Genomic DNA, 23,242 nt, shown 5'->3' on the forward strand with positions numbered 1-23,242 from the left:
GTTTTTTTAAAAAGGCCAGGGGAGCCTGTCAATGAAAAAAAAGAATATATTCCAGAATGTTCAAGTCTATATTCAGATCTTTGCAAGACTTAACTTAGTTTCAGACAATGATTGAAGTATTATAACGTGCTTTTAAATTATAATCTTTAGATACCCTTTGCCAAGTGAAATTAAATATCTAATTTTTATATACAGTGTATGTGAAGAAGGGCCAGGACTGAGATATGAAATTCTGGCACAGTAAGTAGGCAAGGATTTAAATTGGTCAGTAATGGCATAAACCTTTAACTGCTGGGAATTTGGGCATCTAGTCTAAAGAGCAAGGTGGCATCTGTGTCTTCTCAACATCCTAAAATTTGGCCTTAAACTTTTCATTTTTTTTAAAGAAAAGTCCACCTTTCAAAAATAGAAGCAGGATGTGTAAAGAGGGCGTGAGGTAGTACTACTTTCCTCTTTTACTACTGGCCCCGTGACTTGGGCGGGCTGCGGCTCACTCTTTCTCTAACAGAGGAGATTTGATCCCAGGAGTATGCCATGACGACAGTACGGCAGGGTGTGCTGGGATCAAGGTTTCTTTTCTTCTGCAAGCTTTAGCAACATAATCTTAGGCACTGAGCGAACTGAGGCGCCTGCAGGGCTTTGTGAACAACAGAAATGTTTAAACGTTGGACTTAAAATCAATGAGGTGCCTTGTCTCCCATGTTCTTACTTTAAATTTCTCTCCCTGTGAGTACACAAGGAAATAAGAAGTTATGTATGTACTGTTAGTTTAAAAAAGTGCAATTTTTTTTTGCACTGTTCCATTTTGGTGTTTTTGTATTTTATAAGTAGTTAGTGTAATATCTTTAAGCTGTAGGTTTTAGAAGCCTAGCACTCAAACTAATTTTTCAGATATGTGTATGTCTACCAATGGACGTCTACCATTACAAATGCTATGTTTGAGTCAACTCACATGTCATCTCTTCTGAGAGCTAGTTGTATGCATGAAAGCATGAAAATCTCTTAACAGATTTGTGCCATATTCTCAGGTCATGCAAATTGGCCTGTTATCACTGAAATTAATAGAGCAGTAACGATTCATACAAGCTGTAGATTTGGTTTATTGCTTCCAGGTATATTGAGGATAACGTTAACTGTGTCTAAATATGCTCACTTTCTCTTGTCCAAATTGCTGATGCAGTAGGTAGTGCTCTTTGAACTATATTCCTGAATATGAATTTCCTTTTTAATTTGCTGAATGTTCTCTTTAAATTACATTTAGAGTCAGAAAGTCACAGGTACAATATCATGTTATATGCACTGTTGTGATCCCCACTAGCTAGAAAGGATTAGTACTGCCTTTGATTAGAGCAAAAGTCCTCTCTATTCAAGAAAACTAAGTTCTATCTGAAAAGCCTTTTGAATAATAGTTCCTTCATTTTCTTTCTCTTGCTTTAACCAGGAGTTACCTGAAAGAGGTGATCATATTAAATATCATGCAAAAAAATTATCTGAATATTCCTCATCTTTAAAGAAGTTGCCCTGTGATTTCTTCTCAACTTTTTTTTTTTACTTTATCTTTCTGTATTAGAAATAAGAATCTTTCCATAGTGAATTTACCACATTGGGGGAAAAAAGGAAATTTAAAAATATTTTATAATATTTTTAATATAAATGTAATATTTTAAAATAACATAAGGTGTTTTATTTTAGGTGTAGCTTGTTTTAGATACATTTTTGTTGAAGTGCTTAATGGAAGTGCCTGAGAAATGAGAAATTCCAACAGTTTTTGTCTTTGGGGTATTGATCAGTGCTTGAAAATGTCTACTCCATTCACTTGGTATATTTTCAGATGATGGAGAAAATACACTTAACAATGATACATTATCTTTCTTCTATTCCTGTTGAAAACTGCGTAAGTTTTGTATTTTAATATTGTATTTACTGAGAAAATTTGCTTTTTTATCCACATACTTAGAAAAGCATTGTAGACCTTTGTTTGAAAATGCATAATATCTTGTAATACGATAATGCCATACATGATTAATAAAATCCATTGAAATTGTTCTTTAATTTGTAGGCCATCTAAAAAAAAAGCCACATTAGAATTGTATGGTCCCTGATGGAAGTTTTTTTTGATCTGTAATCTAACTAAAATGTGTATGGTTGCATGGGGTTAAATAGTCTTGACTAATGCATAAAATATGGTTAGAAATTCTTAGAGAAATCAGCTTTTTTCCTGGCAATTTTAAAATAAAGCTGCTGGAAGAGTATTTCTCTTGCAAGAGCAAATTGGTTTTTTAGTTGGTAGATCTATTGTGACTAAGAACTAGATGTTCTGGATGGATTTCATTATTCAGCATACATCTAATGGTTTAAAGCTAAATTTTAGATAAACATTTTTATATACTGTGAAATCATTTGAAATTTCAGGATCCTTGTTACCACAGCCTTGGATGGATCCTGGTATTGTAATCTCTGCCAAGAAACTATTTTGACATACACAAAGCAGCTGCTACTTATTTACAGAGAAGCCAAGGGCCATGTGAGGTATGATGCTAGGTAGATGGCATGTGTAATTTGAATAGATTAAGTAGAGAATTGTTGGAGAATGATGGAAGCTCAACTACCCTCTGCAGCTGTGAGTCTCTTTTGCAGTACGGGATGATGTGATGCTTCCAGAAGCTAAAATTTATAATATATACCTCTGCTGTGACAGCTTTGATGGGTTTAGGTCCAGTCTTTATCCAGCTGTTATCATTAGAAATTACGTTGCATCTATTCTGTAAATTTATAATAGTAAAACCATACAACTTCAAACTCACCTGTTTTCCAAAAAATCTATGTACTAAGTTGTTTCAATGAAATGCCTTTAATTTTCCAAGAATACGATAAATTTTGGATTAATAATTTGTAGTACAAGTTACCAAACCTGGCCTCTTTGATGTAGGTGCACAGTGTGTAAGATGTGTGCAGTTAGTTACATATTTGGCAACGTTTGAGACTGGCCAGCCCATATGCTGGATGTGCTCCTAGTTTGGGTAGAATATATTGTGAGATTGAGCAGAACATAAGCATGTGTGGGAATAATTAGATTTTCCAAAGTTGTACAAAACCATTTCAACCCCTTCCCCTCCCCCCAGTAGTTTTTCCAAGTATTTTAACAAATGAACGTGTTTACTTTTGCTTTGGAAAGCCTCATTTAGTATAGTAGCTCCATTTCTAGATAATCTCTTTGTACCTTTCCTTTGAAAATCTGCGGATCAACATTGTCTTTCTTTTTAGGGCATTTGTACTATATTTCTCTGTGTGTGTGTATTTTCTCCCGGTCAAATTTAACAGATCATAATGATTTGTATTCCATTGAATCAGAATGTTTCATTTCATGGATTATTATTGAAGTACTGGAGTGTGATGGCTGTCTCTGGGCTGTTAGGTTTATCAGGATAATCTAGCTACTTAAGAAATATTAAAATGACATACCAAAATCTTGTGAAATTTTCATTGAAGAAAATTAGTGTGGGTTCTACCTTGGTAAATAAAATAGCATTTTTTAATAGTTTTTTTTTAGTACCCAAAGGCAACAATCCACATTATGGACTTAATGGCGTGTGAAGAATTCTGGAAGGCATAACAAGGACTTTGAAAACAGTAACTTCAGGATTTTTGTGGTTTTAAATTAAATGAGCATAAAAATCAATCTGATTCCTCCCCTTCAAACTCTAATTTTCTGTAGCTCTCCAAGATTAAGGTTTTGAACAATATGCCAAACATCAGCCTGAAGATAGTTGTTATGTCCAAAACATGGTAAGTAAAATGGGGAAATGATACTGACTAGTAACTGATGACTAAGATACCTGAAATAAGTAAATCTGTTTGGTTTTTTTTTTATTAAAATATTCTGGATTAAGCAATAAATAGTTTATCTGAGGAGGTAGTCTAATATTAGGAGACCTCTCAATTTCTCCACATTAAATAATTTTTATTTTTATTATTATATGGATAAAACTACATTTTTTAAACTTTGTGTAGGTTTTATATATTTAAATGAAATCTTTGTAGCACTTCACAGTGCTACACTTTATGTGTAGCACACAAACACTTCTACAGACAGAGTTGTCATGTGACTGAATTAATGTTGCTTGTTTTATTTTTTTGGGAAATACACAGTATTTCAAAGGATGTGTTGGGTGTGTAGGTATGGTAGTATTCGACTCAACTAGTATTGCCTATATACTTTGGAACTTCTCATGTGGCGGAGATCTCGTACATGAAAACCGGACAGTTTAGTAAGCTTGTTTTTTAATTGGTTCTGTCCTGTAAACAACCAAATGAAAATTATTGGAGTAAAAGAAATATTGTTTGCTTGCATAATAAAATAAATACAATGTGAATTTAATAGTTTTACGCAAAACTACAAACATTATTAGCAAGCTAATCTCAATAGTTTGTTACTGTACTTGCAATATCTTTGGTTTAATGAAAGCAAGTATAGAAACAAGTAACAGATGCTTTTCGAAAAGGCAGTTCTCCTTCTAACTGAATCACTATGTAGATTGTTTTTATACCTCTATATCATGTAATTTACATACATATGTAAATTATACCTAATAATTGCATAGATGGTAATATAACTCTTAGCATACTTATTGTACCTGTTAAATGCTGGTTAACAACGTTTCTACACTGCGGTACCTGTAAAGTTTTAGCATGTTAAAAATTAAATTTGCAGATGCATAAAAGGACACTGCTTGAATTTTTTATAGCGTAAACTGCTGCTAAAACATTATTATGCTTCGTTTGAAAACATTCCAAATCTAATATTTAACTTACCACAGAAGTAATTGCTCTTGTTACTGCAGTGAGGCCTGTATGCTCTTCCTTAAATTAAACTACTAGATAATTATCTTAATTTTATGTGCAGTGTAGAAATACTTTTTCTGCTGTAGACAAAAGAACATTGTAATCAGGCTTCTTGAAAGCCCTACATGGTTTTGTTTTATTTATCTCCCTAGACATTAGCACTTAAAAGTCTTTATGCTAACAACAAATACTTTAATGCACTCACAGCATTACAACTATGATTTTCTAAGAATAAAAGCTTTACAGGTTTCATAAGGAGGTGGTAATGTCCTAGACTAATTGCAATAACTGGAAAATAGACCATCTTTTGAGCACATGAGCCTCTTTAAGTCTGAAATAGCAGGAGAGGTCTTGAAGTGCAACTGTAAGTTGTTACAAGTTTAACGTGTTTACTGAGCTGCACCATCTGAAAGAAAAGATAGTGGTATCTGTGGAGCAGGAGTGGAGTAAGGAGAAACGATATTATCTAGAGAAGAAACAGTAGAGTCATTAAGTCCTTTCAGGCAGGGAGATAGAGATGAATACAAAGCATTGTGTTAGGGATGCGTGAGAATTATAAAACATCAGAATCCTAATGTTCTCTGTTGTGTTTTTAGCGTCCTTTGGAATTTATGTTTTACCTGTCAGAATCATCCGGGTTTTCTGAGTCTCCCTCAGAGTCAGAACAGAGAGGTTTAGAAGAGTCAGTGAAAGATTTGACGGATTTCTCTGGAGTGGTGTGTTTATTTAGTTAAGGGTCTGAGATTGCTGAGCTGGGCATCATGAGAGTACAATACATGGTGTATGTTAGTGGTGTCTGAGGACTTACTGTATTTTATAGCTTTCTTGGGATGTTTCAAGAAGCACCTGGTTTTATAGTGATGGATATGATAGTTTGCACGTTTTTTATATATAATAGTTTGTAGGTTTTCTTTTTTATGTTGAGTACAGTGGCTAAGAAATTGATACTGCTGTAGGTGTATTTGAGATTCAGTTTGATGGAGAATAGTGCTTATTGAATCTTGTCATAGAAATTGGAGGGAGTCCAGAAGATAGGAACGTTGTCTGTGTATTTTGTGTGAATAATAAAATGGTGCTACATTTAGTGTCTCATTTGTAACTTGACATGCTGTGGATCAGTCAATTTTGGCAGGTGAGGTAGTTTGTGGATGCATATGGAATCAATTAATGTTTAGGCAGTATATCTGAGTATTGGCCCTGTTCTTACTGAAGATAGACCGTGATTTGCTGCTGTGGGATTGGCCAGGATGGTGGTGGGTTTTTTGGGTTTTGGGTTTTTTTTTTTTTTTTTTTTGCATGTGGAAGAAAACTGTTCTGTTTTCCAGAAAACTAAACTATTGAGCAATTGGAGGTTTGATGATGGTTTCTGTGAATTCTACTGATTCTCCAATGACAGTATTCTCTTGCATGTAATACAAATGTGTTAGGATTTCCTTCTGTGTGTTTTTTAAATATGATAGGTCTGTGAGTGACAGATTGTACAGTTTTTCTAGGAGCTGGTAAGGATGGGATTTGATGTCATTGTCAACAATGTGAGGCAGGATGCAGAGTCTCTGTTCAAATACCTGGTAGCAGGTGGGGTCATTCGGTTGTTGCTGCAGTTTATAATTATACTATCACATATTTCTGTTGACTTCAGCAGAAGAATGAGTGATGAAGTCATGAGCAAAACCAGCCATCACCACAACTTTTCTTCCTCTGAAGAAAATCTATAAAGTCCTTGGCTGTGGTTATTAAATCAGCAGACAAAAGACGAGCTTAGGAGGAGAGGGATCAGATGTGAAGATGGACTTGTGTATCTGAAAGATTAGCTGTTCAGCTCTTCACATTATAAGATTCCAACTGAGAGGGAAAGAAACTGTGAGACATGGGCAGAGTAAGTAATTCCTGGGATTGATTTTATTTTCTTTTCTCATCCCTTTACGTTCTGGGAACAAGAATAACTTTTGAAGTACATTTCAGACAATTATAGTGGAAACTTTAACAAGCTGCGATGCTTTAAATGAAAAGTATATACAGATTGCCAAGAGCAAAATTGGGTGGTAACTACAGAATGAGGATTCTAAGGGTACTTGAGAAAGAACTGACATTAAACATCCCTCTACTTGATCACTTTTTATTGAAATAACTCCACTCTGCGAAGCCTGTACCTAGGTATCCCTGTTAGGTCAGTGCTGGAGACCTAAGACAGCTGGCAAGACTTCAGATGCCACTTTCCAGACGTCTGCCTGGAAAGCATCGTAGAGTCACAGCAGCCAATACCCACCATGATTGTCCTCTGTAATGACTTTCAATATCTGCACTCTTAAGAACTCTGATTGGTATTGACTGTCAGTAGTTAAGCAGCCTAGAACTAATAAACTGCTAACCAACAGTATGAGAACAGTTAAAAGCACCGACAATACATAGGGAAGGTTTAGCAGATTTTTATGTTTGAGGTATCTTTTTAGCTGTGTTTTGATTGAGACTAGGTTGCATGTATTTATTTCTTTTCCAGTAGAAAGCCTTATGATTTTTCAGTAGAAATATACTTGTCTTTGCATATGCAGAACCAGGCAATGCTTACAGAAATTCAGAGAAGACAGTTTTACAAGATCGATGATGAGTGGGACTTTAAAACTTCCGCACTGATTTCTGCAGTGACAAACAGAATTTTTCCATGAGGGACAGCAGTGGCATCGATATTCCTCTGGTCATTTGCATTGCTGAATCATTCCCCTTTCCTTTTCTGACCTATGAAAACTGTTATTCCAGTTTAACATGAGATAGCAGAAAGGAAATGTTTCTCTGGAAGACTTGAGTGTAAGAAGAGGTGGCTGGTAAGTAGGTTGAGTGCTGCTGAGGAATGTGTGTCTCCTGAAAATTGCTTGCTGTGTTTTGCAAAACTTGGGATAGAAAATTATAGTTACAGACATGAAGAGAGGTTTCAATCGCAGAACAACCGGAGGATAGGATTCTATTAAAAGTTACGGTTACTCAGGGAACAGAACAAAGTTATGTATTACACTCATTTTAATGCCAAGGTCAAGTCAAAACAAGACTTTTGTTGTAGTTCTTACCTGCTCTTATAGTTTACACCTGAGTGCAGGTCTGTGGGCATGTGATAGCTGTTTGATTTGTATGTGTATTCAGTATTAGGAAAGACAGCATTTTTTCTTAAGACTCTGTGCTATTTACCATGAAATAGGTAGCTTCCTAAATAGCAAGTAGGTGGAAATGGTTTAGGAGGCAAAAAACAGATTATATTTTACCTATAAAAGATATCTCTACCTCAATTTGGAAAAAAAGAAAAAAGAAAAAAGGAAAATGATTCCTTTAGTAGGAAATCAGTGGAATGAAATGTATGAAAATGCTATCTCTATATAATTGATATAAATAAATGAACTGTAGCCATTGCATCTAACAGACACTTGTGTTTGTCCATGCTTCTTTGTGTCACATCTGTCCATGCTTCTTTGCCATCCAGACAAACTAATTCAAGGTTCTGATTTATAAGATCATATCAATTCACAAAGTATAATTACCTAGTAATCAATTGTAAGTAAAATGCCAGAGATACCAGAATTCCCTGCAAGATGATACTGAAATCCTAATTGTGTGTGAGCGTGTTCACTGCAAGGTGACATTGGATCAGAGTGACCTTGGAGCAGACAGGTGTTCTTAGTAGTCAGCAGGGCTGTAGGGGATGCTGACAGGAGGATTTGATGAGCGCAAAACATTTGCTGCTGGCTGGGAATGTATTCCTCATTGTTTCATGGTTAAACAACTCTGATACCAAATCCTGCCTTTCCTTGCCCCCAAAATTCCTGTTTCAAAGTGGGTTTCTACATTCAAAGGCTAGATGATACATAAAACCCCACTTTGTTTATGGATACAAGTCTCGATGTGAAAAAGACTGAGTGTCTAGCAGTGAAACTGCACCATAGACACTCTTAGATAAATACTTTGATGCAGCATAGTGATGAAACAATCCTGTTGCTTAACAAAATTGCCTGTTTTTGAAACAATCAACCCAGTAGCGTGTCCCACCAGCAAATAGGTCATGTCAAAACATTTAGAATCACAATGGGAAAAAAACACTTGACAATGCTGTCAATAAGTAAAACTAAAACTTTTTGTCATAGAAATATTTTTAACCCTGAAGTTTTCATACTTCTAAAACCAGATTGTTATAATTGAGTAAATGCTTTGTTGTATTTTTAGTAAGTTTTATTTCTTTTCTGTAGCATTTGCTGTGTTTCTTCAGAAAGTGAACATTGTATTTGCAGTATTTGCTTCAGAAACATTTTGATCATATGTTATTTGGGTACCTCATTTTACAGCTAGGAAACTAGAGGATATTAAAGCCAAGATTATGTAAAGCATTTAATATCTTTGTGTCCAGGTGTTAGTTAAAGAAAAGTGTTGAATGCTAAAGAATTTTATAATTTCTTTTCTTGATGGCTTTTCCCAAAACTTGATATTAAAGCTTTAACCTTCAAGCTGCTCTATGTATTGATAAAGCTTCTTGTTCAAATTTAGGTGCTTTTTAGACTGTGCTTTTTTCTTCTTAAACTCTGATGGGTGGCACAAGAAGTTCTATGCATCATAAACCCCTTATATTAACAAGAAGGAGATTTGCATTTGTTTCAACAAAATAATTATGAGCAATGTTTACTTTACTGAGAACTTAAAAAACTGCTTTTGTTCCCTGTTCCAGTATTTGTTTTCATTGCTGTCTAAAAATGTTTTAAAAGGAAATATACACATGCATTTTTTGCACTGTAGGTTATGTTTTCTCACAGGCAAAACGCCTGGTATATATATTATATATATATATTAAATTCCAAGCCATTCATGTACATTACTGCCATGCAAATATTATTTAATGCCTAAAATACTTCTAAAACAAAATTCAATAAATGCAGAATTCTCCATAGAGAGGCAGTTGGAAAACTCATAAATTTAGATTACACAGTCATGTCAGTGAATTCAAATTAATGAAATGGCATCCCACACAAGCACTACAGTAATTTACATATTAATTTCCACTAATGTTTTTTTATGGCTGTAACAGACTTGTACTAGTCATATTCGATCAAATACAACAGATTGTGAAACAACAAACAGTGAGCAGTTGGGTATGATTTATCTGTTGTTCCATTGGATCTTCATTTTCCCAGGAAAATGTTCTGTCTACATTATTAATGTCTGACAATTTTCTTGTATTCATGCCCTGAAGCAGAATATGTCTGTTAATTTTGTGTAGCGGCTGCTTTCCTAACAAATGGTATTTATTTTTCATATTATGACAATACCAATAAATAGAAAATAAAGCTAGCTTTGTGGAGTTGGACACTAATGTGAAACACACATTGCTGTGTGTACAAGATGTACTTGTTTTATCTTACAGAGACGTAAATAGAATTTTCCCTGGATTTTTTTATGCTTTCATTCTGTACTGTAGTCCCTGTTTTGATGTTGAATGTTTCCTTTTTTTTTTTTTTTAATGGGTCCTACAAATGTGGGCAAAGAACATGCTGTGGCAGGACGTGCTAGCAAGCTGCTTCCCTTCAGAAGATAGCTCGTGTCTGTGCAGTTGTAGTAACCTCCTCCAGATCTCAGGTCTCTTATCAAAAGACATATTAGTTGTCTTAGCTTCCCCTCTGAGTGGCAGTGTAGAACAGAATACAGTGTGGGTGGAGGAAATACCGTTTTCAGAAGCTGTAGTACTGCACTAGCTAAGTGGTGGGTAAAGGTCTCTAGACCTAGACAAGGTCTCTAGAAAATCTCAAAAATTTCTAATAGGTTAAAAAAACTAATACATGCTATTAATTTAAATGGAACCTAAATATCAGATAACTTTGAAGTCAGTATTTCTTTCTTTCCTTAATGGGAGTATTAGCATTATGTGACTAATCAAATCCTTACTGACATGTAATCCTAGATCCTAGAAAAGAAATGTCCTGCTCCTATAGTGTTGTGATCCTTTGTGGAAGAAACATTCCATAAAATGCCTACTGTTGACAGGGTTAGTAGGGATAGTGAGAATGTGTTTAACATCGATGCTTTCAAGGAAGAAGCTACAATGTCTCTATATACTTGTATTCAAAATATCATGCTTGGTTTTTTTTTTTTCCTTTCTTTCTTTTAATTCTGGCAATAAACTTATCTCCCTGGAATCTCAGAAGACTTAATTTCTCATTTCTTTTTACCACATATAATTTGCATTATTCTGTGCTATATTTTATTATTGACTTTGACTTTAGAACTTCAAAAAAGAAATATTGGATAATTTTCATGTCTAGGTTGAAATAAAAATAAATGAAAAGCTAAATGTTTTTGAAAGTTTTTAGGCAAGGGAGTATATTAGACAAACTTCAGTGTGACTATTTAATAGTACTGTAATACTAATACAAACCAAAGTGCTTTAACGAAGTGGCTGAATGTAATGCATCAGGGGGTGTTCTGGAAGCAAAGAGTATCTACTGCCTACTCCAGCCCCTACCTCTGCTAATTGTTTACAGGTGTTACCCATTCCTGGCTACCCAGAGGGCATGGTCTCAACTTCATGTAGTTGTTTACAGTGCCAACCTGTATATATTCGAGTGGGATAGTTATTAGCTGATTGTTGCGTCTTTCACTAGCTGTAATTGCCTACACTTCTGTCCTGGTTTTGGCTGGGATAGAGTTATTTTTTTCTTCCTAGTAGCTGACATAGTGCTGTATTTTGGATTTAGTATGAGAATAATGTTGATAACACACTGATGGTTTAGTTGTTGCTAAGTACTGCTTATACTAGTCAAGGACTTTTCGGCTTCCCATGCTCTGCCAGGGGCACAAGAAACTGGGAGGGGGCACAGCCAGGACAGCTGATCCAAACTGACCAAAGGGCTATTCCATACCATATGACGTCATGCTCAGTATATAAACTGGGGTCAGTTGTCTGGGGGGCAGTGTTCACTGCTTGGGACTGGCTGGGCGTTCGTCAGTGTATGGTATGTGGTTGCATCACTTCCCCCCCGCCCCGGGTTTTGTTTCCCTCTCTCTCATTGTTCTCCTTTTCATTACTATTATTATTATATTTTATTTCAATTATTAAACTGTTCTTATCTTGACCCACAAGTTTTCTTAGAATCATAGAATCATTTAGGTTGGAAAAGACCTTTAAGATCATCCAGTCCAACCGTTAACCTAACACTGCCAAGTCCACCACTAAACCAATTAAGGATAGAGTCATAATTTCATGTTTCCTGGCTTGGTGGCTGGATTATTTTTTTATGAAAGTAAAAACTAGGAATCATTAATGTTGGAAAAGACCTCTAAGATCATCTAGTCCAACCATCAACTCAACACCACCATGCCCACTAAACCATGTCCCAAAGTGCCACGTCTACCCATTTTTTGAATACTTGCAGGGATGGTGAGTCCACCACCTCTCTGGGCAGCCTGTTCCAATGCTTGACTACTCTTTCCGTGAAGAAATTTTTCCTGATATCCAACCTAAACCTCCCCTGGCGCAGCTTGAGCCCATTTCCTCTCATCCTATCGTTATCTACTTGGGAGAAGAGACCAACACCCACCTGACTACAATCTCCTTTAAGGTAGTTGTAGAGAGTGATAAGGTCTCCCCTCAGCCTCCTCTTCTCCAGGCTAAACAATCCCAGTTCCCTCAGCTGCTCCTCATAAGGCCTGTGCTCCAGACCCTTCACCAGCTTCGTTGCTGTTCTCTGCATATGTTCCAGCAACTCAGTGTCCTTACTTTTGCCCTTCCAATTCTCTCCCCCATCCCACTGAGGGGGAGGGTGAGTGAGCTGCTGTGTGGTGCCTGGTTGCCCACAGGGGCTAAACCGTGACAACTTCTAAACATTTTTAGCTATTTCCAAGCTAAACAAAATCTCAGTTCAGTGCTACATGTGCATCAAGATGTAAGTTAGACAAATTTTAGTTAAGTAAGTGTTTCCAAGTTAGATTTCTTTTTCTTTCTGCATGGGTAGAATGAAACAATGAGATGACCTTTTCCACATTTTTCTGACCTCTTTGATTTCATGGTAATAAATTCCTGTTCTGGATTTGTAGCTCAGCCTGTGCCCAACCTTATGTTTTGTGGGTCCTCAGACCTGTCCCACAGCAGGTAAAATACGTCTCTAAATACTGCTGCATCCTCTTCAGCACAGCATGCAGTCGTACAACTCTGTCCTTGTGTCTTAGTAATGGCTGTATTTTCTTGGTTTTGGAAATGAAGAATCAGAGGCTTGCCAAATCTGAAGACACTTTATGTATTTCAATGTATTTTTCCCAGAGCGGAATGGTTTTAGAAGTATCTTCTGGATGCTCAGAATGATTTGCTGCTAAGAACAGTGGCAGTGGGAACAGAAAGTGAAATCTTGTGACAGTACACCTACAGATGCTTTTCCTTGAGCATGCCCTTTTTCAGGGGATGCTAGATTTGCAATGTGGTGAGGGCCGTAGCATCCTAATGGAGCTGTAATCTGTATTTGAATTATTGCAGCCTTTGTAAAAAATTGTTTATTTAAGAAATATTATGAACAGAATTATTTGAAATGATCTTTGAAATGGCTATAATGACTAAGTGAAAGGAAGATAAAATTCAGGCTTTATACTTCTATTTTCCCTTTGTACTGCACATAGCTTGCATTTTTAATTTTTTTTTTTCTTTCCAAGCATGCTTTCTTACTTTATCAGTACTGTATTTTTTCATGTATGTATGGAACTCACCTTTTTCCAAAGCAACATTAACTAAGAGTACAGGAATGACTATGCTGTCTCAGCCCAAGGTCTGCTTAGCTCAGCATCCCCTTCCCAGAAGTATTATCTAGTCTTTGTGTTGTGCTGCCCATTTTTACAGACAGGGAATATCTTTCTTCTTGTGTAAAAATTACATTATATACTTCAGTGGTGAGACACAAACTGTACCAAAATCTGTATTTATAGTCGTAAAATGATTGTCTTATCCATACTAGTTGATTCTCTACAGGCCATTTGGAAACTTCCCCTTCTTTTCTCAGATGACATCAGTATACGTGAAGCTGTGCAAACAGATCAAATAAAATGAGCAAGATTACTTGTCCACAGAAGGCTCTCTGAATTAATTAAACTTGATAAAAGTTTATGCATATAGAAGTTTCAAGTGTTTGGGGGAAAAGTTAAGGGCAAATTTAAGTAAAACAGGCTAGAAGAAAATATTAATCACAAATGTTTTTTGCTCATAAACAGAGCAAGTTTCAAAGGACATCATTTTTCCTACTGCATTAAAAGTAGACTCTGAGGAAAAGATTTCAATTATGAAATGATACATTTATAAGGCTGTTCTCACCTTAGTCATGCAATTGTTGTGCATTTCTCCATGCAAATATGTATTATGCAGCTCTTATGATATCTAACATTACTCTTGCAGGAAAGAGAGAATGACTTGGGTGGTACAGATTATATATGTTAACAATATCATGCATAGTAAATCAAATAATATTAATTGAAAACATTTTACAGTATTATTATGGGGCTTCTTGTTAAGTGGTGGAGAGAATTGCTACATGACCTATTGTTTCTAAAACCTTTCTTAGGAATAGCATTTGAATTGCTATGAAATGGTGAAACGTATTCGCTTTTCTTGTAAATAGTTAAATAACAAATCTGTTAATTTTTTTAAAAAACAGGGTTTCATTTTGTACATGGAATAAAACAAGAACCTTACCATGAACTTTGTGAGAGATGATACAATGTTAAAGGAAAGCATTTCTTTGAAATTACCTCATTTTTGAGATAATCTTAAAAATAATTGTTTTGAAATAATTGTTTTGGTTGCCTCAAACAACAGTTTTCATAACCTGTCCATTCCCATGTTCATTCAGCTCATGTTGCTGCATAGCAAAATTGGGCAAGAAATAGGACCTTAGGGGGTCTGTAATGTGGTCTTCCCTTGCATCCTGTTGCCCAGAAGTAGGTTGTTTAATGGGATGTTTTGAAGTCTTTGAACCCTAATACCAATTAAATATGTGGCTAGTTGTTTTGATTATCAAAGTTATCCTGATGATCTTAATATGAGATATGAAAATCTTTTCTTTAAATATGCTCAGAAAAAATTCAAGATCACGTTTTAACCATTACAGGTTTTACTGCAGCTGTGCAAACATTTCACAATATATATTTGTGAAAAGTTTGTACTAGATTTATGGAATTATCAGTAAACAGAGCACATTATTTTTATACAAACGTATTGGTTTTAAATCTTTAATACATCTTTGAAATGAGTGGTTTCTAGTGTAAATGATTTGCTAACTATTCTGATATGAATATTTTTTATTTGTTACTTGCAAGTTTTACCTAGTGGCTTCTTTGGATGAATAACCTAAGGTTTTCAAAGTGGAGATGCACCTGAAAAATGTAAATAGTGCTTATATCCTTCTGACAGCTTAAGCACTTTCGTTGTCAGTTTTTTCCTAGAAAAATAGACAGAGGGAGGCAGGGAGCCGTGGAAGAGGGGAAGGGGTGGAAGGAAGAGAGAGAGAATGAGAGCCGGGGGAGAGACCAGAAATCAAGCAGCCTTCAAAATGTTTCAAACTCTTAAAGTTTTACCTATTTGTTTTGGGGGGGGGGGGGGGGGGGGGTTGGCTTTTTTTATCATTATTTTTTAAAAATCTGTACTGTGTTTCACTGTGCAGCATACATAGTACCTCTTAATGAGTGTGTGTGTCATTATAATTTTCTGAGGTTTACTCATTTATGCATTTCATTCAGCTGAGATGTTTTTGTCCTGTCTAGTCTCCTATGTTGTGACTTGACTTTTTTTTTTTTCCTTTTTTCTGCAGAAGAACTGGAACTAGAGTAAAATCTTTCTTTTCTTTCATTCCAGCTCAGGTCACCTGGATTTATACCCCCTAGCTTGCAGGACATTTTCTCACAGGATCCTTCTGTGGCATCATGCTTTTTGTTTGTCGTGTTGTAGACCAAAATTTTTCCCTTCACTTTATTGCATTTATGAATCTTTTCCTTTTGTCTGTGGAAAAAGTAGGAGAGAGAAGGTAGAGTATTATCTTCTCCTCTCCCCTTATTCTTTGGATAGAACCTGCAGGTAAGAGAGGCAGAAATCTCTGAGGAAGTAAAAGCTAAATTAAAAAGTGTACTGTTTCTTCAAGTTCTTTCTTGATCTGTAGTATGCATTGTGGAGTGGGTTTAGTATTGGATGAATGATGGAAATGGGCAACAGTAAAATTTTTTATAATCCAAAAATGTGGGCCACGACAAATGGGCCCTGACACAATACACTTAAGACCTTCCAGTAATGCCCATGTTCATGGGAAGTTCAGAGTGTGGGTAGGGAGATCAGATATGAGGCAACACTTAATGTTTCTTTCTATGGATCAAGGAAGATGGAGAATTATTGGTATGGAAGCCAGCTCCTGCAAAGGCTATTCTGCAGCCTGAGGCAAAATTCTGTTTGATGCTTTCAAGTTGTATGTATTTTGTAAAGTGGGTTTTTCTTTTTGATCTTTTTTTTTTTCCTCTACATTGCTCTGTTCTTTCTTTTTCATTTCTTTGTACTTCAGTGATTTGCTACTAAACACAACAAAACTCTTAGAAGTGAAGGGAACTTATGAGAATGTGCTTAACACTTTTGTTGGAATAACAGTGACCATCACATAGCCAGGGGAACTGCAAAGTGCAGAAAAGATTTTTGAGAAAAGAGCTTTTTAATAGGTTCAAATGATATTTGTTTAGGTAATTCTTTTTCCTTGCAAGAGGAACCATGTTTGACACTCCATAACACTTATAATCTGTTTATAAAGGGGTAGATAGATGTGTTTAAGATGCTGACTACTTTTTCTCAGAGGCTATTGAAGATTCAGACCTCACTTTTTTATTCAGTAGACCCTAATTATTCCCATTTCACCAAAAATGCAACATGGGAAAAGTACATATTCCTCTTTAGGAAGAGTTGGTACAATTTTGGGCAGTTTCAGGTCTATCAGTATTCATTTTATAAATTGTTTTTCTGATGCTAAAAAGTCTTCATCCTCTTCTTAACTAATTTATTCAAATGTGGAATACAAGCACTGATGTGCAGTTATGATAGCAAAAAATAAACAACTTCTACATTTGGAACAAGACTTGGTGTGTATCAGTGATGTGTCTGGTGGTCTGTAGTGAGGTGGATAGGGAAAAAGGGCTCTCCAGTGTTTATTATGAGCTTTGTTGCTTTGAAGACAAATTTTTTTAATCAAAGCATTAAGTACAGGTTCCAGTGTACCATGTGAGGTTGGTAGCAGGTTTCTTGTACAGTTGGCTAGGTCAAAACATGACAAAACTTGGACTTCAGCACAAAAGCATGTCTATGATCATAAGTTTAATTCTCCTTTGGTAGCAATCTGCTGTCCCAGACAGCAACAAAGCATTTCTGAAATGTTATAAGATGTACTGTTCTGAAACTGCGAAGTTAACTGTAAAAACCTTTTACAATTAAAATAGTAGCTCCCTCTAGTGTGGCTTCGGTTATACTGGGCAAAAACCTTTACATAAGTGTAAGAGTTTAAAAGGACAATAAATCTCTGTAGCACAAAGAATTTCATACTAGCAGAAATATGTCGAAAGTAGAGGTTGTACTGTAGAAACGTGGCTCGGCTGAGAGGGATGTATAAACACCTGGTGGGTAGTCACCTCTTAAACATATACAGCTTTTTGCAAAGTTGGTCTGTGTCTCTGGCCTTCTACAGATACTAAACACTTAGGTCAGGAAAAAAAAAGGGTTTATTTAAATAATTTTAAAGTTAAGCAATTGCATCAAGATTTAATGCAAAATGACACCATATTATGATAGAATTGAAATGCTTTTTACTTTATTTACAGTGATTGTTTGCCATAAAAACTAACTTGTTTTTCAAAAGGTTAAGGAAGGATGATAAATTGGCTTGCACTTTCCTGTGTCATTAAACTGCACTTTTTAACCAGAGAACATATGGACATTTATGAGAACTGATGGAGATCTGAAAGTAGTGGTGACAATTAGTGCTTCAATAAATGCTCATCCAACTGAATCCAGCAGGAAGGGCCATTCATTAAAAAGTGTTTTGTGGTATTTAAAGCTTATTCAAAAGCTTTTGAGAAAAAACTTTTATTCTTGCAAGGTTTTAGATGATGTAAATATATTGTTCTCCTACAGATGTGAGATGATACTCAAAGCCTTTTTGACATCTTTCCAGAAGGTAGAGGAATTGATCAAATTTGTTATGTGTGTCTTGTGTGCCATCATGTTTATTTGCAAATTCTGTAATCCAGGTCTTCATTCTTTGAATATAGTAACAATAAACAGCAAATGTACTCCTTCTGACATCTAAACCTGTTTTTTTTATTGAGCGTCTTTAGCAGAATCTCTGCTTTGCTTTACTCCTTCTTTACATCAAAGAAACTTAGGTCTGAATGGGACTTCATCTTTTCAAGCTGTTCTTGGCCTTGTAAGGGCTTGTATTAGATTCTTTCTTTTGAGCTCCTGTGACCTCCACAAGCTCTGAATTCAGTCCTGTGCTGGTGCCCAAAATGGCCACAAGGTTTCTAGCAATAATTACATCATATGAATCTCTTCCTTGCACCCAATACAACTTTCTCTGTGGTAACTGTGTTAAATTACTTTACATTCATTGTAATTTTAAAAAGTATTTTTTAATATGTTCTTGAGCCGCAGAATATTTAATTTGGACACTCAGAGCAAGTAAGTCCTGATTTTTTTTTCCCCCCCCCTTACAGGAGGTTAACTATTCTTTCTGTTAACTGTACTTTCTTTAGAAGTTTAATATTTATGCTTTTTTAAAGGAGGGGTTAATTCTGTAATTTTTGGTATGTACTGGATTATTAGAGGTACGTATATTAGATGTGTATATATACACAGTGAATATTATAACTAGGAAATAATTTATGATATTTTCCTTTAATATTTCCATGCTAAATTTAACAAAATCTCACAAAGAAATTTGGGTTTACCATCTAGGATAATTTGCTTATAGACCCCCTAGAATCAGCTGTTAAATTAACAATGCACCCATTTATAAGCAATTAACTCAAGCATAATGATCTCAGTTGTGGAATGCTGACTTGCTTTTGAAACTGTATATTTAGATACGAGTAAGGGATTTTTAGGTTGGACATTAGGGAGAAAAAACAACACGTGAGACGACCGTTTTTGTCAGTAAGGTAAAAGCACTGGTTTATATTGCCTAAGGAAGTTGTAGATCATCTGGCTTTGGCAGTGCATAAAAACAGACCAGAAAGCATCTGTCAAGAATGCTGTAGGTAAAGATTTACCTGCTTTGGAGCATCTGGATGAATTTGGAGAACTCTTGAAGTCCCTTATTTGCTCTGTTTCTGTTTAAAAATTAGGCTTTTTCTGGAATGATGTTCCATAGTCCCTGCAAAACAATTTGCAGAAATGAAGAATATGTGTCTTAACAATACTTTGTATTATTATTGAAGAACTTACATTGGCTCTGTAAAGTTCTTTTATGAAGTTATATTATAATATGATGTACAGTGTTTATGATGTTCTTTTCTCATGAATACTAAGTAATTTTCTCTTTTTCTGAGATGATATTGTAAGAAGATTAGTTGGGAGAAATCACTAGTTCATTCATTCACTCATTCTCCATGCTGGTGATTCATAATACCATTTTCTTTTGTACATTTGAAGTGATATCAAGAGAGAGAATATTTCAAACTCTTTTAATATGTTCTTTAACAAATCCTTTGCATTTCTTTGCAGTTTATGTTAAACTTTTCTATTTCCTGCCCCTAGTGTTTAATTTTCTATAACGCTTGTTAGCTTTCCATGTGTTGGAGTTGAGTTTGGGGAAAACGGGGTTATAACTACAGTTTCACTCTCATAGAATTTATATACATGAGTAATGAAATATTAAAACTTTTTTTTTAAATTTATTTTTTCTCTCAAATGATCTGCCTTATTGTATGAAAAAAAAAAAAAATTGAAACAATTGACTGCTGAAACTTCAGATTGCTTCCAATGAAAAGTGTACCCGTCCGAAATTGTACCTTTGAGCCCTGTTACAGCCTTTCACTTTTGGCCAAATGGGACAAAGTAAGCTCAAAGAACATTGGTTATGAAAGAGATGCAGAGAGATTTTTCATTTTTACTGCTTTTTCTGTCTTGCCTTTTCTACTAGAATTTTATCTGCTGTATAGAGATTCTGCCAGGACTTCTGGTGTTGAGAATCTGCAAAACTCCAGAATGCTCTGGGCAATGTTCCTGCCAAAACCATAATTAGATTCTAGAAAAATATATCTTCAAATGGAAAGAGAGTGTAAATATAGAAAAGTTGATAATTGGATACTAAAAGGAATATGGTTTTACAGAAATTTTGACCTGTAATCCATTTGCTTTCCTTTTTATCTAAATTTGGAAAAGTCTTCTGTTGAATGTAAAACAGTAATCAAGAATTTAGAACCTAAATGTAAGTAATTTTTCTGGCTCCGAAGAGGACATTGACTGTCCTGTGAGGTATGTTTCAGAAAATTTTTTATATGAGGTTTTGGAATGGCATCAGTACCACATTAGATAGTATAAAACATCATACTAAGTGGTTCACGTGTGTGTAAATTGTTCTTGCCATGAGAAACAAATTTTTTATGTGATCCTATTTAGACTGTGAACTTAGAAAACAGATGTCAAGTCTGCATGCTGCCCTACACCAATTTACTGATTAAAGTGCTGTGATAATTTAAAATATGTTCTTGTAGTCAGTAGCCAGAACAGGTATTGTCTGGGTATAGGACCTTGAAATTGATTTTTGCTATTACTTAACATTTTTAATTAAAATTTTTTTAAAAATTGATATTAAAATATTTTATTCTGCAAATACAATAGAAACCTTTCAGACTGACATATTTTATTTCCTAGATGTTTTAAGCAGGAGGATTTTATGCTATTTGGCTTAGTTCTAACATTTTAAAACATTTTTGCATTTTGAGTCTCATAAGTTTGGAGTCTATCTAAGGATGGATATGCGCTTCCTCAGTGAACTAAATATAGCTTATTTCTACAAGCACTTCTTCTGTAAGGTGTATTTTTTTCTGTTGACTCCCTGTTTTCTCCAGGAAAGAAGTTCTTCCTCTAGTGAATCTGTGTCTCTCATTTCACTTGGAATTTCTTTGATGTTCTTTAATTTAGAGGGTAGTCAATTTATAGTCAACATTTCCAATGCATTTTTGAAGATTTTTTTTACTTGAAAGTTGGATTTATTGAAAAGTACTATTAAACTTCTTATTTTTCAATGATTTAAAATAGGAGACCTTCTTCTTGACTTATCCTGGTGAGATGTAGAATTCAAGGACTTTTTGTTTTCTGCTGTAGAATATATAGTTAGTAAGAGAGGAAAGAAGAAATTAATAACTCTTGCGTCACTTCAGCCAGTACAAACTATCACACCATATAGTATTTTTTATAACTTTGTGTACCCGGTGCTTTAATTGGAAGATTTTTCCAGAATCTCTTCTTGGAGGATCAGATACTATCATTTTAGCCTAAATTTATTGATGATCAATTGATTATTATAGCTATATACGTAGAGTGTGTTAATATATTAAGCTTCTGTTTATTTGTTCTGCTGTTACTACTGTCTTTCAGTATCTTCCTTCCTAATACATTTGAAAATGCAGTGATATCCTTCCCAGTCTTCATTTTATGTGAACCAAACAAAGCTCTTAGTAGAATTAACATGTAAGACTAACAATGCATTGCATTTTGACACTTCGTTTACCTGAATATCGTAGAAGTCTTAAATCAGCGAACAGTTGTTAGCAGTATAGAAATATCAGTCCAGTTTCTTGGGGATAATGCCAATCTCAAATCTAGCTAAAGCCTGTAAAAACTAAAAATAAAAGATGTCTTTATCTGCTCACAAAGAAGAGGCTGACTTTGTTCGCATTCTTTTTAAAAATAGTGGGGAGAAAATTAACAGTATGCATCTATATAATCACCAGAAATTGCTGCTTTTTCACTTCTTAAAAGGAATCAATTGTGATGGAAAACTTTGCTGAAGAGTTACTTTCCGCTTCTTGTTTTGAGCTCAGTCATATCCAAATTTCTACCTGACAGCTAAATCTGCATTTATCCAGCTGCTTTGTCGCATGAACTGTGGGGTGTTTTATTTTTTGGAAGAGTGAAGAAGGTAAGGGCAGTTTTGTATTAATTTGGTCCAACCACATTCCATAATTTGTTAGGCTTTTCTGCAAAAAATTATTTAGCTTTAGCCTACATTTCTAAAATAATACTGATATCAAAATATAATGCTTGTTACCTGAAGTGTGTTGATAAAATAATTCAGACTGGAATATCAGAGATTGTTATCTTCAAGTATTCTGAATGACTTTTTCTATGCAGCATGTGTTTTGCAGAGATATTGAAATACAGAAATGGTCATGCTAATCACGTAGATATCAAAGTACGAAATGCCCTTGTAAAAGGGGAAACACCTTAAGCTGTCTTTGTGGTGGTTTGGATAAGAAGGATATCATTTACAGTAACTGCTGCCCAAATTCATTGAAGTTGGTAGAAAAGAGCAATGCGGGTATGAATATGCCTCCAGGGTGGTGGGCAGCCTTTTCCTTTGCTCCCTTTTGCTATCTGAAATACAACTTTGTCATTTCAAGAATTATAATGAGCAGCAAACTAGAATAGCCTGCATATGTTTACATCCTTCACCTCCATGTATGTAGATAACGACATGACACTTTATCTTGTCTGTTTCAAAACATCAAACCCTTTATGCAGATTTAACTTCACCCTTTTCTATTAGGTCAATATTTGAAGATTATTCAAAACCAGGACTGGATGATTCCTTGTTCATTACTTTTATTGATGCTTTTGTCATTGCTACCCTATAATGCTAGTAACTCTTGAAATAGGGAAGCCTTTTGAAATAGAAAAATAACCTGTACTTTCATTCAGATCTTTCTTTTTAATTTAAAACACAATTCAATGAAATAGCTGTGATCATTCCTAGTGGATTTATGTGTTCTACACCTTAAAAAGATAAAGGCTGTATTTCTTCTGCAGTTGTTTCCTCTTCATGTGCGAAATGAAGTACTGTCTCTTAAAGTCAGGAGCCAATAGGGAATTTTCTAGGATGACGTCCAGAAGTTCTAGTTTTGCAACTTTATTTCTTCTGCGAGAATTGATTGCGATAATGGAATTTTACTTGAAAGATGGTAATTTTTGAGCAATTTAACATCATAAAAAATTACACAGCATAGTAGATACACAGCTAAGAACTAAGTTCCTTTACTTGTAATTAAAAATGGAAAAGTCCACTTGTTTTCTCCTTGGTGAGTAGAACTCCTTGTTCAACAAGTGCTACTTAAGGAATAACTTCTTTTGCTTATGTAATAATTTCTTTATTCT

The 23,242-nt window shown here is 35.0% G+C and overlaps 1 protein-coding gene across 2 annotated transcripts in view; it reads left to right on the forward strand.

Moving 5' to 3' along the window:
• The window catches only part of IMMP2L (inner mitochondrial membrane peptidase subunit 2), a 477,239-nt gene that overhangs the window by 72,616 nt on the left and 381,381 nt on the right, over window positions 1-23,242 (forward strand). Inside the window, exon 4 of one of the 2 annotated variants that reach the window (XM_075727618.1) lies at window positions 6,585-6,637. The exons of the other annotated variant lie outside the window; for it this stretch is intronic. Within the exon in view, the coding sequence (XP_075583733.1) occupies window positions 6,585-6,637 (53 nt within the window). The remainder of the gene's footprint in view (window positions 1-6,584; window positions 6,638-23,242) is intronic. 2 annotated transcript variants of the gene reach the window in all.

The sequence above is a fragment of the Pelecanus crispus genome, chromosome 1 (genome assembly GCF_030463565.1).
Source record: "Pelecanus crispus isolate bPelCri1 chromosome 1, bPelCri1.pri, whole genome shotgun sequence".
Taxonomy (NCBI): domain Eukaryota; kingdom Metazoa; phylum Chordata; class Aves; order Pelecaniformes; family Pelecanidae; genus Pelecanus; species Pelecanus crispus.